This window comes from Microcaecilia unicolor, chromosome 3 (assembly GCF_901765095.1).
Source record: "Microcaecilia unicolor chromosome 3, aMicUni1.1, whole genome shotgun sequence".
NCBI lineage: Eukaryota > Metazoa > Chordata > Amphibia > Gymnophiona > Siphonopidae > Microcaecilia > Microcaecilia unicolor.
The window spans coordinates 523,642,178-523,655,406 of record NC_044033.1 but is presented as its reverse complement, the minus strand read 5'-3'; the positions used below and the strand labels follow the sequence as shown (position 1 = coordinate 523,655,406).

The 13,229-nt window shown below is 44.9% G+C and overlaps 1 protein-coding gene across 1 annotated transcript in view; it reads right to left on the bottom strand.

The window, feature by feature from the left end:
• The window catches only part of QRSL1 (glutaminyl-tRNA amidotransferase subunit QRSL1), a 110,700-nt gene that overhangs the window by 89,306 nt on the left and 8,165 nt on the right, over positions 1-13,229 (bottom strand). The window contains exon 3 of the mRNA XM_030199175.1: positions 9,163-9,261. Within this exon, the coding sequence (XP_030055035.1) occupies positions 9,163-9,261 (99 nt within the window). The remainder of the gene's footprint in view (positions 1-9,162; positions 9,262-13,229) is intronic.

The following is a 13,229-nucleotide window of genomic DNA, read 5'->3' as shown; positions in this document are numbered from 1 at the left end:
TTTTATTTTTAAAAAAATAATTATTAGTTGCATATACGAGGCTCAAACAATGTTTTTTAAAGCTGATTTGTGGTCGAAGATTGTTTGAGCCTCATATGGGGACGACCATCTCTAAGGGCACCCATCTCTAAGGACGTCCCGGCAAAGGGGCGGGGAAACCCCTATTATCAAAACAAGATGGGCGTCCATCTTTCATTTCGATAATACGGTCGGGGACGCCCAAATCTCAACATTTAGGTCGACCTAAATGTTGAGATGGTCGTCCCCGGTTTTCAGCCATAATGGAAACCGAGGATGCCCATCTCAAAATCGACCAAATCCAAGCCCTTTGGTCATGAGAGGAGCCAGAATTCGTAGTGCACTGGTCCCCCTGACATGCCAGGACACCAACCGGGCACCCTAGGGGGCACTGCAGTGGACTTCACAAATTGCTCCCAGGTGCATAGTTCCCTTACCTTAGGTGCTGAGCCTCCCAAAACCCACTCCCCACAACTGTACACCACTACCATAGCCCTAAGGGGTGAAAGGGGGCACCTACATGTGGGTACAGTGGATTTCGGGTGGGTTTTGGAGGGCTCACATTTACCACCACAAGCCTTAACAGGTGGGGGGGGGTGGGCCTGGCTGAAATGCACTGCACCCACTAAAACTGCTCCAGGGACCTACATACTGCTGTCATGGAGCTGGGTATGACATTTCAGGCTAGCATAGAGGCTGGCAAAAAAAATTTTTTAAGATTTTTTTTTTTAGGGTAGGAGGGGGTTGGTGACCACTGGGGGAGTAATGGGAGGTCATCCCCGATTCCCTCCAGTCATCTGGTCAGTTCGGGCACCTTTTCAAGATTGGTCGCAAGAAAAAATGGACCAAGTAAAGTCAGCCAAGTGCTCGTCAGGGGCGCCCTTCTTTTTTCAATTATCGGCCGAGGACGCCCATCTCCTAATCATGCCCCAGTCCCACCTTCGCTATGGTGCCGACACGCCCCCGTGAACTTTGGTTATCCCCGCAACGAGAAGCAGTTGAGGACGCCCAAAATTGGCTTTATGCCGATTTTGGCGACCCTGAGAGAAGGACGCCCATCTCCCGATTTGTGTAGGAAGATGGGCGCCCTTCTCTTTCGAAAATAAGCCTGATTATGTCTTACCTGATAATTTTCTTTCCTTTAGCCCTACCAGACCAATGGGATTGTTGTGCACACCCACCAGTGAATGGAAACAGGAAGGTAGTTCTATGTGATAGGGAGGAGTGGCCTAATAGTTAGTGTAGTGGGCTTTGATCCTGGCAACCTGGGTTCGATTCCCACTGCAGCTCTTGTGACCTTGGGCAAGTCACTTAACCCTCCATTGCCTCAGGTACAAAAACTTATTTATTTATTTGTAGCATTTGTATCCCACATTTTCCCACCAATTTGCAGGCTCAATGTGGCTTACATTTGCTGTAATGGAGGTTGCCATTTCCAGGTAACAGAATTACAAATGGTGTTGCGTTAAGGTGCATACATACATGGTAACATAGATGGAACATAATGGAACATAACATACATGGAACAGTTCATGGTATATATATATATATATATATATACCATGTGCGTACATACATGGTAAAGAAGAATACATTATGGTATTGCATGAAGGTTCCTGAGTGATAATTGGATTATAATATACATTAGGTCATCGACTATGGAGAGACCATTTTCGACATAAGGATTGAAGTGGTAGTGCTTGTTCACTAATAGCAAAGAGGTTAATCAGTCAAGTGATAAGATTTCAGTTGTGTCTAGGTCGTGTATAGTCTTATTATTTCGTATTTAAGATGGATGTTTATGGTATGCCTTCTTAAACAAATCTGTTTTCAGTAGCCTTCGGAAGATTGTTAGGTCTTGCGTTGTTTTTATGGCCTTCGGTAATGCGTTCCATAGCTGGGTGCAGATGTATGAGAAACTGGTCGCATATGTGGATTTATATTTTAGCCCTCTACAGTTAGGGTAGTGGAGATTGAGGAATGTACGTGCTGATTTTTTTAGATTGTGAGCCCTCTACAGACAGAGAAAGTACCTACATATAAGGTGTACAGCACTGCGTACGTCTAGTAGCACTAAAGAAATTATTATTAGTAGTAGTGATTCGCTTTTTAAGGGCACTGCACAGCCCCAGAATAATCAATATTACGACTAGCCAAGCAATGGTGCTCATATTCAAACTGTTGGTTAACAGAGAAACCTTGGTCCCAGTCAAAATAGGTAGCTAAATCCTATACTGTCAGGCAGATATGTTACTGAGTCAGGAGCGGCAGACTCAGCCAATGAATGACTGAAGAAGGTAGGCAGATCCTCTACTGACATGCAGATATTTCACTGAGTCAGGAACTGCATAAAACAGAGTACGAGACTGAAGGATCCTAAGAAAACAAAGCATCTGAAAAATCAATAAGGACCATCAGGGAGGGTTTTTGGACTAGTCCTGTTGGACTAAAGGAAAGAAAATCATCAGGTAAGACATCATTTCGCCTTCCTTTACGTCCATCCCAGACCAGTCCAGACCAATGGGATTTGACAAAGCAGTTTCCCAAAGTGGGTGGAACAACAAGACAAAACAGAAAAAGACAAAAAAATACCGAAGGCCTGCCTATAATAGCTGCCTTAAAAAAATTTAAAAAAAAAAAGAAATGCTGAAGGCAACAAATTCCCTATGAATAAAACAAGAAGAATCTTGCATCCTAGAATGAAAGAATAGACGGGGGAATAAAAGGTAATTTGCCAGCCTAGGAAAATAAATGTAGCTAAGGGTGCCGAGATACATCCTGAGCTTCTCTTGAAGAACTTTCGTAGGGCACTGCCCATAGCCAAGGAACTGCAACACAGGGAAACGGATCCCCAGTGAGAATTCCAAGAAGGTAGGCAAAGCCTCTTCAGATCCCCAATGGAGAATCCTGAATGGGAAACTTCTCTGACACAAAAAGAGATCACTTGTGACCAACCCCCCCAAATTTGCTCTGTCCAACACAATTGCTGAATGGCAGAATTAATAACGAGTAACAGGAGAGATTTAAAAAAAAAAATCCACATTCAAGATGGCCGACGTGAATGGACCTGTGTTAGCAGTGCTCTGATCGAGTTCGATTCCAAGCCTTTGCGATGCCTAAGCGAAGGGGCAAATCAACCAGCACAGTGACCTCTGGTAGACAAGCCGTCCCAACGATCGGACCTATGGACTCATTCATTCAGAGCCAACAGGAAATGCGGTCTGTGAGCGGCGCGACTGCACCGACCGGAGCAAATGGAGGCCCAGCGTCGGCGCTAGCGCTTGAAACAACTTTAAGCCCAGACCGGAGGACTCCCCCTCCGCAACCACAGCGAACGAGTTCCCCTTTGTTGGTGTCGCTTCCGGAGAAGTCGGTGCGACACGAGGCACAGGAACATCAGGGGCCCGTATTTGGTGAACCCACCGAGGTGGATGTTACAAGCGCTGTGAGTCAGACAACTTTGTCGGGCGGGAATCTCCTGGTCGCTGGAAGTGAGATAAGTAATTCCTCACAATTAATTTTGCCTTTGGATAAATTTTCTTCTATGGAAAAACCCACTGAGGTGACTCTTGACTCTTTGTGGGCCTTAATAACCTCCTTGGGTAAAGCTCTGTGTCCTCAGATTAACCAATTGGAAATAAAAATTCAAAAGTTAAATGAAAATTTGACTAAAGTTACAGAGGAAGTTAAACAAATAAGTGAGAAATTGGTGAACCAAGATCAGAAAGGGAAACAAGTGCAAGAAACTCAAGTCACAATGGTTAAAGACTTAACAAATATGCGTAGAAAAATAGAAGCGCTTGAAAATAATCAGAGAAGTAATAATCTTCGTTTCATTAATTTCCCAAAGGTTAAAATGATTTCTCCAAAAGAAATGATGTTGAAATATATGAAGGACATACTCTTGATCCCTGAACAATCTACTCCTCCACTGTTACAGGTATATTACCTACCAGGAAAGCCAGGAGAAATACAAGACTCCTCTGTTTCCCCCTTGGATGTGTCAGCTATACTACAGTCCTCGGACTTAGAAAAAGTAATTCCCTCAACATTGTTAGCTACTGTAGTTTTGGCACCTGATAAGGGGTGGCTGATGAAACTTTTCTTTAAAAATAGAAATAAAGATTTTTTTGGATTGAAAGTAAGGATATTTCCGGACTTGGCAAAAGAGACTCAAACTAGGAGGCGTCAATTTCTTTTACATAGACCGGGAGTCCAGCAGCTGGGTGCTTCTTTTTTTCTGTACTATCCATGTAAATGTATAGTTCGATATCAGGCAACTAAATATGCTTTCTTTGAACCTACACATCTCACTCAATTCCTAGCTACCAAGAGAATTGGTCTAGAGACTCTAAAGTCCTGAAAGGAAAATTTAAATAGCTACACAGGTCCATTCTTTTTCCTCTTTGTTCTTCTATTTTAAGTGAAGTAACTTTTCTTATGTTCTCCATATACGTAAGTCTTGAATCATAATTGTGGACTTGTGCAGTGTAATACTAAATATGGATGCTTAGTTTAGGGTATTCATATTTTTCTTTGTTAAAATGTTTTCCTACTGTAAAGATTATTGTATTTAACTGCTTTTCTAAACAAGCGTTTTTGGCTTGATTTGTAAATTTGAAATCATAAATAAAATAATAAAAAAATAAAAAATAAAAAAAAAATCCACTGGCAGCCTATTAAAAAAAGTATGAAAACTATCTTGGCAGGAGAAGCATCCGCCTATGTTCCTAGCATGTGGGAGATGGAGGCTTACATGGGGCAATGGAGGGTTAAGTGACTTGCCCAGAGTCACAAGGAGCTGCCTGTGCCTGAAGTGAGAATCAAATTCAGTTCCTCAGTTCCCCAGGATCAAAGTCCACCACCCTAACCACTAGGCCACTCCTCCACTCCACATTCTACATGGAATGTTGCTATAGTGGAGGAGTGGCCTAGTGGTTAGAGCACCGGTCTTGCAATCCAGAGGTGGCCAGTTCAAATCCCACTGCTGCCCCTTGTGATCTTGGGCAAGTCACTTAACCCTCCATTGCCTCAGGTACAAACTTAGATTGTGAGTCCTCCTGGGACAGAGAAATATCCAGTGTACCTGAATGTAACTCACCTTGAGCTACTACTGAAAAAGGTGTGAGCAAAATCCAAATAAATAAATAAAAATAAATATTTGAGATTCTACATGGAATGTTGTTGCTACTATTCAAAATTCTGTTGCTACTATTTGAGATTCTACATGGAATGTTGCTATAATGGAGGGGTAGCCTAGTGGTTACAGCACCGCTCTTGCAATCCAGAGGTGGCCAGTTCAAATCCCACTGCTGCTCCTTGTGATCTTGGGCAAGTCACTTAACCCTCCATTGCCTCAGGTACAAACTTAGGGGCAGATGCATCAACCAAACGTAAAAAAATCTAAATCGTTAAAGTCCCTAACGATTTTAAAATAACGAAAAATGCACCAAAAAAAAAAGTCACACATGCTGAGATCGGTATTGAAACGTACAATGTATCAAAGAATCACAATACACATCGTTAATCGGCCCCCAAATCATGCGCAGAGCAGCCAAGCGTTATGTTAGCTGCTCTGCGCATGCCACAAACAGTCAAAACACAGTCAAATCACAAGCACATGGCTCCCAAATCAAAACAAAAATAAAAAAAAAGGGTCGGGAGGGGGCAAGGGCGCTCATCAGGAGCGTCCTGTACGGACGGCCTTGCCCCCCCCCCGCTGCTCCCCACTTTCCGCCGCTCTCCCCACCCCGAAAAAGCAAAATTCAAGCAGCCCTGCTCCCCACTTTCCGCCGCTCCCCCACCCCGAAAAAGCAAAATTCAAGCAGCCCCCCGCTGCTCCCCACTTTCCGCCGCTCCCCCCACCCCGAAAAAGCAAAATTCGAGCAGCCCCTGCCCCCTCCCTTCCTCACTACTCTCTCACCTCAGCTCCGCCTCCCGACATCCTCCGTCCTGTGCCCCGCCCCCTTTTGGGGTCGTCGCCGCCATTCCCCTCCTCCATCGGGCCCCCCTCCCTCTTACCGGGCCCGTGCAGCGCCTCTCTCCTCTGTCCGAAGGCGCTGCACGGGCAAGAAGAAAGCCTGATGCCTGCCTTCGCCCAGCTTCGATGGCGCGTCTTTCTCCTGCTGGGCCCGCCCCTACGTTACTGACGTCAGACAGGGGCGGGCCCAGCAGGAGAAAGACGCGCCATCGAAGCTGGGCGAAGGCAGGCATCAGGCTTTCTTCTTGCCCGTGCAGCGCCTTCGGACAGAGGAGAGAGGCGCTGCACGGGCCCGGTAAGAGGGAGGGGGGCCCGATGGAGGAGGGGAATGGCGGAGACGACCCCAAAAGGGGGCGGGGCACAGGACGGAGGATGTCGGGAGGCGGAGCTGAGGTGACAGAGTAGTGAGGAAGGGAGGGGGGCAGGGGCTGCTCGAATTTTGCTTTTTCGGGGTGGGGGGAGCGGCGGAAAGTGGGGAGCAGCGGGGGGGGGGGGGCAAGGCCGTCCGTACAGGACGCTCCTGATGAGCGCCCTTGCCCCCTCCAGATCCTTTTTTTATTTTTATTTATTTATGTTTTTCTGACGTCCTTTGGACCAATCACAGCGCTTTTAGCTCTGCTAATGCGCTGGGATTGGCTCAAAGTTTGTTTATTTTTTGTCTTAATGATTTTTCCTGGCACAGAGCTGTCCTAACGAGTGGTCCAGACCTCTCGTTAGTTTTCCTGCCTTTTTCCTGCGTAAAGGCAATCGGAAAAGGTTAGTGCATGTCGTTTCAATGGGGTTTTCACACTAATTGCTCATCTCCATTCCGTTTTCGTTAGCTGCTGGCTTCCTCGGTAAAAGCCCTTTGATGCATGCAACGGATCAAATTTTCCTCGTTGGAGAGTCATTAAAGGCTCATTTAGCTTTAGTGCATCTGCCCCTTAGATTGTGAGTCCTCCTGGGACAGAGAAATATCCAGAGTACCTGAATGTAACTCACCTTGACCTACTACTGAAAAAGGTGTGAGCAAAATCTAAATAAATAAATGTGGAAAAATGGTAACTCTCCTGAGCAGTGCACACTGAAGAAAAAAGCAGCTCCTGGAGTTGCACCAGCCAAATGGTTTGAACAGAATGTGGAAAACACTCCTATATAATACAGCTGGCAGAGAAACTCGCACCCTAGCTGGGCAGAACAACCAAGACCAATGGGAGGGGCAACCTCAAATAGGGCTAGGCAGAGTAGCCGTGCCAATCAGGTGAGGTATTGTTACAGTCGCGCTGTCTAAGCTGTAGCTACAGGAGTACCACATCTAGGTACTACAGCAATTGGAATTGTTCCTTCTTTCAGATAACGGGGCCTGTGCCTTCTGGCCAACTGCTGCAGGTGCTCTATACAGCCAACTGGCTCAGCCGCGGAATCAGGTGTGAACTGTAAAAATCCAGCCGCAGCAAAAGGAGTTGGGAGATGCAGTCTGGAAACCAATCGGGTCGCCCGAGTCCTGAATAAAATGGAAGGGAGGAAGCTGCAGAAAACCAAATGAACCTATAGAACTTTCCAAATGAGGAACATGTCCTGAAGAGTACAACTGTCCACCATGGCTAAGCCATACATACAGTTGACCAAGAGCTGAAATGCTGTGATCAGTGACTTTTTTTTTTTTTTTTAAACCAGAGGACCAAAAAAAAAAATAAAAGGAAGAGTACACTTGTAGCTGAATTGTACTAGTGAGACCAACAGTTGAATTGCAACCTTTCCCCAAAGTTACACAGCATTCATGTCCACTGCTGCGCAGCGCATAAACAAAGACAGCTGGAGACCAAGAAACTCCGCTTGTGAAAGAACTGTGAATACCACAAACAAACAAGGAACCCAAATGCTAAACAAAACTCAATACAAACCAAAAGGAGTTAGCTAAAGACATGCGAAAAACAAAGCCTATCACCTAAGGAAACTGTCGGTCTCCAAAGCTACCTCAGAACTCCCAAAGAAAAAAAAAGTATGGTGCCAAAACTGAAGAGACAAAAATAAAAACGCAAAAATGCCAGAGAGATAGAAGAGAACAAAAAAATGAATTAGCAGCTAACTACAAGGAGGCTTCTTACCTTCCAAGCAAACTGAGGTAACTCGAAAGACTAGGCGCACAAGGAAACCACAGAATGCCATCTGACCAAACAAAGGAGGAGAACCGGATGTAGCTTCCCAATGAACAAGTAACAGAAACTTACCTCAAAGCTCTGCTTTTTTAAAGAGAAAAAGGGAAGGGAAGGAGAACTCAGAACCACTACTTTTTTTCAGTCTCCGTCCATTGGTGAGGAGTGGAGTGGAGGAGTGGCCTAGTGGTTAGGGTGGTGGACTTTGGTCCTGGGGAACTGAGGAACTGAGTTTGATTCCCACTTCAGGCACAGGCAGCTCCTTGTGACTCTGGGCAAGTCACTTAACCCTCCGTTGCCCCATGTAAGCCGCATTGAGCCTGCCATGAGTGGGAAAGCGCAGGGTACAAATGTAACAAAAATAAAATAGATACTATTGGAGATTCTACATGGAATGTTGCTACTATTGGAGATTCTACATGGAATGTTGCACTAGCAACATTCCATGTAGAAGGCTGCGCAGGCTTCTGTTTCTGTGAGTCTGACGTCCTGCCTTTACCACATTCTCTGGCAACGAATTCCAGAGTTTAATTACACATTGAGTGAAGAAACATTTTCTCCGATTCGTTCTAAATTTACTACATTGTAGCTTCATCGCATGCCCCCTAGTCCTAGTATTTTTGGAAAGAGTGAACAGACATTTCACATCTACCCGTTCAACTCCACTCATTATTTTATAGACCTCTATCATATCTGCCCTCAGTCGCCTTTTCTCCAAGCTGAAGAGCCCTAGTCGCTTTAGCCTTTCCTCATAGGGAAGTCGTCCCATCTCCTTTATCATTTTTGTCACCCTTCTCTGCACCTTTTCTAATTCCACTATATGACCTCTAATAAGTGCTGTACATTTGAAAATTCTAACACAACATTTGCATTTTGCTAAATTAGTGATGATACTAAGGTACATGGGTACACTTTACTCACATCAGCACAGGATGCCTCCATCTGCCTTGTAATTAAGACAATTTATGGGGGAAATCATGTCTCTGCTGTGGTATAATCAATGCTTCGCCCTAAAATACGCCTTGGTACCTTTCAGCATCTTTGAGGCACATGTGGTTTCAATGCCAGCGGTACTGAAGTTGTCCTTCACTGCCACAGGAATTCCGTCTAAAGGCCCCAGTGCCTGGCCTGTGGAAAGAATAACTCCATTAAAGAAAGAAGGTAAAGGTTTCAGGCAGCTCGACTTGGAAACCTTCAGATTCAAGAAGAGACCTGCGTGCCCTGGAGAGCTCTTGCATGCAATCACGTCTAGAGAATTTCGTTTTGTCCCAGAAACGGTATCAGCCTACAGAGAACCCAGTTTTCTTCAGATCCAATAGGGCTACCATTGTACTCCAGCAAGCAAGACACCATCAAACATATAAACGGCAAGTGACCGACTCACCTGCAAATGCGCAGTAGAGACTTCCCTCTCTGTCCCGCCCTCGCGTCAAGACATGATGACGTCAGAGGGCGGAACAGAGAGGGAAACGGAGTCGGAGTCACTGTCGGACGCTGCCGCCTGGAAACAAACATCGCGCGCACCAACCTCCACCCCCCCCCATCCCCGCTCCCGCCCTCCTCCGCATCGGGCCCCCTGCACTGACCTGACAGCGTCTCTCACCTCTGTGTGGAAGCGCTGCAGGCAGCAGCAAAGCGATCTGCTGCTGCCTGCAGCGCTTTCACACGGAGGTGAGAGGCGCTGTCAGGTCAGTGCAGGGGGCCCGGCACGGACGGGCGAGGGAGCAGCGGTGAGGAGGGTAGCTGGAAATCTCACACATTTTTACAGGCTTAACGGCTAGTCAGCCCAATAAATAACCATATATATATATGCAGTTTTAGCAGAGGTTGAGTAGGCCAAGCACGTGTGTGTCTCAGATACAGGATCGATCAGACATGGACAAAACCAGCCTAATTTAATGCATTTTGGGAACAGACATTAAAACTGAGTATTAGCGAATAGGAGAAAGAAATGCAGTAAAATAATAGAAAACAGAATTCTGGGTGCTCTCGTGCGGGGGAAAAAATAAAGACACACCACTCGGCTCTACATGTGCTGTCTAATGGCACTTTCAGAACTTGTAAGGATCGACCACCAATGTGGAGGACCGTGAAACACTTCGGACAGTAGACAAAGTCAAGGAAGCAGTGTGACCGACAAGATACTTCCAAAGAAAACCACAAGGGAGACGAAGGAAATCAAACACAGTGTTTACTCATGGAAGACTCGATACAGCACTGTGTTTTGGCAATAGTGCATGCCTCAGGAGTCTTATTTTACATACGAGTACATAACAAAACGTATCAAATAAGTGTTGGCAGCATCTGCAACTCATGATAGCGTAGCGTCAGTTCCTGGCGTCTTCCTGCTCACATTCCAAGTGCATTTTGAGTCTTTCTAAAGACTGCTCCAGGATTGCCTGAGTGGATTATGAGAGTGAAGGATGAACAATTGCATTAAGCTAAGTTTGGGATCCTTTAACTTTGGATTGAGGATGTTTTTGGAAACATTTGAATGTTTTGACATCTGAGGTAATTAGGTGGTGATTGTGCACATTTTAAAATTCTTTTTTGAAGCACAACACTGAATAACGTAGGAAGGTTTTTTAAGAAGATGACGAGCACACTACCAGAACCCTTATCCACACTCTTATCACCTCTCGCTTAGACTATTGCAACTTGCTTCTCTCACAGGTCTCCCACTTAGCCATCTCTCTCCTCTTCAATCTATTCAAAATTCTGCTGCATAACTTATATTCCGCCAGTGTCGCTATGCTCATATTAGCCCTCTCCTCAAGTCACTTCATTAGCTCCCTATCCATTTCCACGTACAGTTCAAACTCCTCTTATTGAGCTATAAGTGCATTCACTCTGCAGCTCCTCAGTACCTCTCCACTCTCATCTCTCCCTACATTCCTCCCCGGGAACTCCGTTCACTGGGTAAATCTCGCCTATCTGCACCTTTCTCTACTGCTAACTCCAGACTCCGTTCCTTTTATCTTGCTGCACCGTATGTCTGGAATAGACTTCCTGAGCCATTGTGTCAAGCTCCATCTCTGGCCGTCTTCAAATCTAAGCTAAAAGCCCACCTTTTTGACACTGCTTTTAACTCCTAACCCTTATTCACTTGTTCAGAACCCTTATTTTATCATCCTCACTTTAATATTCCCTTATCTCTTGTTTGTCCTGTTTGTCTGTCCTAATTAGATTGTAAGCTCTGTAGAGCAGGGACTGTCTCTTCATGTTCAAGTGTACAGCGCTGCATACGTCTAGTAGCGCTATAGAAATGATAAGTAGTAGTAGTAGAAATATAGATCGCTGTAAAGATCATTTTGATCATGTGTAGCTCTGTAGACTAATTACTGAGCTCCTTGAGGCTTTTTCCTTCCCATAGTTGAATGTGCTTCATGTTTCACATATACATTTTGTGTCTTATAAAGTGGGTCCCTGTTAAGGTTTTTGGAGTTTTTTGACTTTATTGATCCCACATCCATTTTGATAATTTTGTAGTGGATACTAAAATAAGACTCCTGAGGCAGGCACTATTGCCAAAACACAGTGCCTTGTCAAGACTTTCACGAATAAGCACTGTATTCGATTTCCTTTGTCTCTCTCATGGTTTTCTTTGGAAGCGTCTTGTTGGTCACACTAGTTCCTTGACTTTCGACCTCCAGAACTTGGTCAGCTAGGTCAAGAAACATGCAAGAGCGGCTCACAAGGACTCGTGAGGAGAAATACATAAGGACCGGGCTAGTGTCAGCAAAAAGATCCAAACTCGACTCCTGTGTCTCTGGCTGGTGGAGTCCAGTGATGCTATTGAGGTGTCTGGCAGAGGAGAAGGAGACAGCTGGCTCAGCCCTCATGTGCGAGTCAGGCTCTGCATGGCCTACAGAGCAGGGGCATCGAGTGACTGCTTATCCTGGTGGCATGCCAAACATTCTGCCACCGCTGTGCAATTCAAGAACAATTTCAGCATATGCTAACGACTTAAATAAAAAGGAATCATTTTTATTTATGACATTTGTATCCCACATTATCATGAACAAGCTCAGGTTCAATGTTTCTTACATTCAAGAAAAACATCAAAAATATGATACAGTCAGATAATTATAATACTTTAACATATTTAGGAATAATTGTGTGTTTGTCAAGAAGCTAGGCTAGAGTATTGGTTATGTTAAAACATAAAAGAGAGATGACAACATTAGTTTATTGTCTTTTGATAAGATATGAGCTGCGTTGCTCCTGATGAGCGCCCTTGCCCCCTCCCGATCCTTTTTTTATTTTTTTATTTGATGTGCTTTCTGACGTCCTTTGGACCAATCACAGCGCTTTTAGCTCTGCTAATGCGCTGGGATTGGCTCAAAGTTTGTTTATTTTTTCACTTAATGATTTTTCCTAGCACAGAGCTGTCCAGACCTCTCGTTAGATTTCCTGCCTTTTTCCTACGTAAAGGCAATCGGAAAAGGTTAGTGCATGTCGTTTCAATGGGGTTTTCACACTAATTGCTCATCTCCATTCCGTTTTCGTTAGCTGCTGGCTTCCTCGGTAAAAGCCCTTTGATGCATGCAACGGATCAAATTTTCCTCGTTGGAGGGTCATTAAAGGCTCATTTAGTTTTAGTGCATCTGCCTCTCAGTCGTTCAGAACTTCCCCCTCCCCCCATTTAACACTTTCGGTTCCTTCAGTCTTTTAAAACTCTCCTATCAACCCTGTGTCCTAATGGCCAGCACTCAGATTGTTTTGCTTTGCAAAATTGTCTGTCATTGATGTCACTGAGGTCAGTGCATGCCTGCCTAGCAGACCACTTCCGGCAGGCACGGTCCCAAGCACATCCTGTTGGAGGTGAGAATTATTATATAGGATATACAACTGGAAGGTATGCAGTAAAAAGTTCCCTTACATGAGCACACAGTTGTGGAATGCACTACCTACAGCCCTGAAAACTATTGACGAAATAACTAGCTTTCGCAAATCTCTGAAGACATATCTCTTCAACAAGGCCTACAAAGGTAACCCATAGCCTTACAAAACTACCTGACCAACCCAGCCAGTATTATAGTCCATCTTCTATACTATCCTGCATAACATCCTCCTTCTCTCTTTCCTTATTTAAA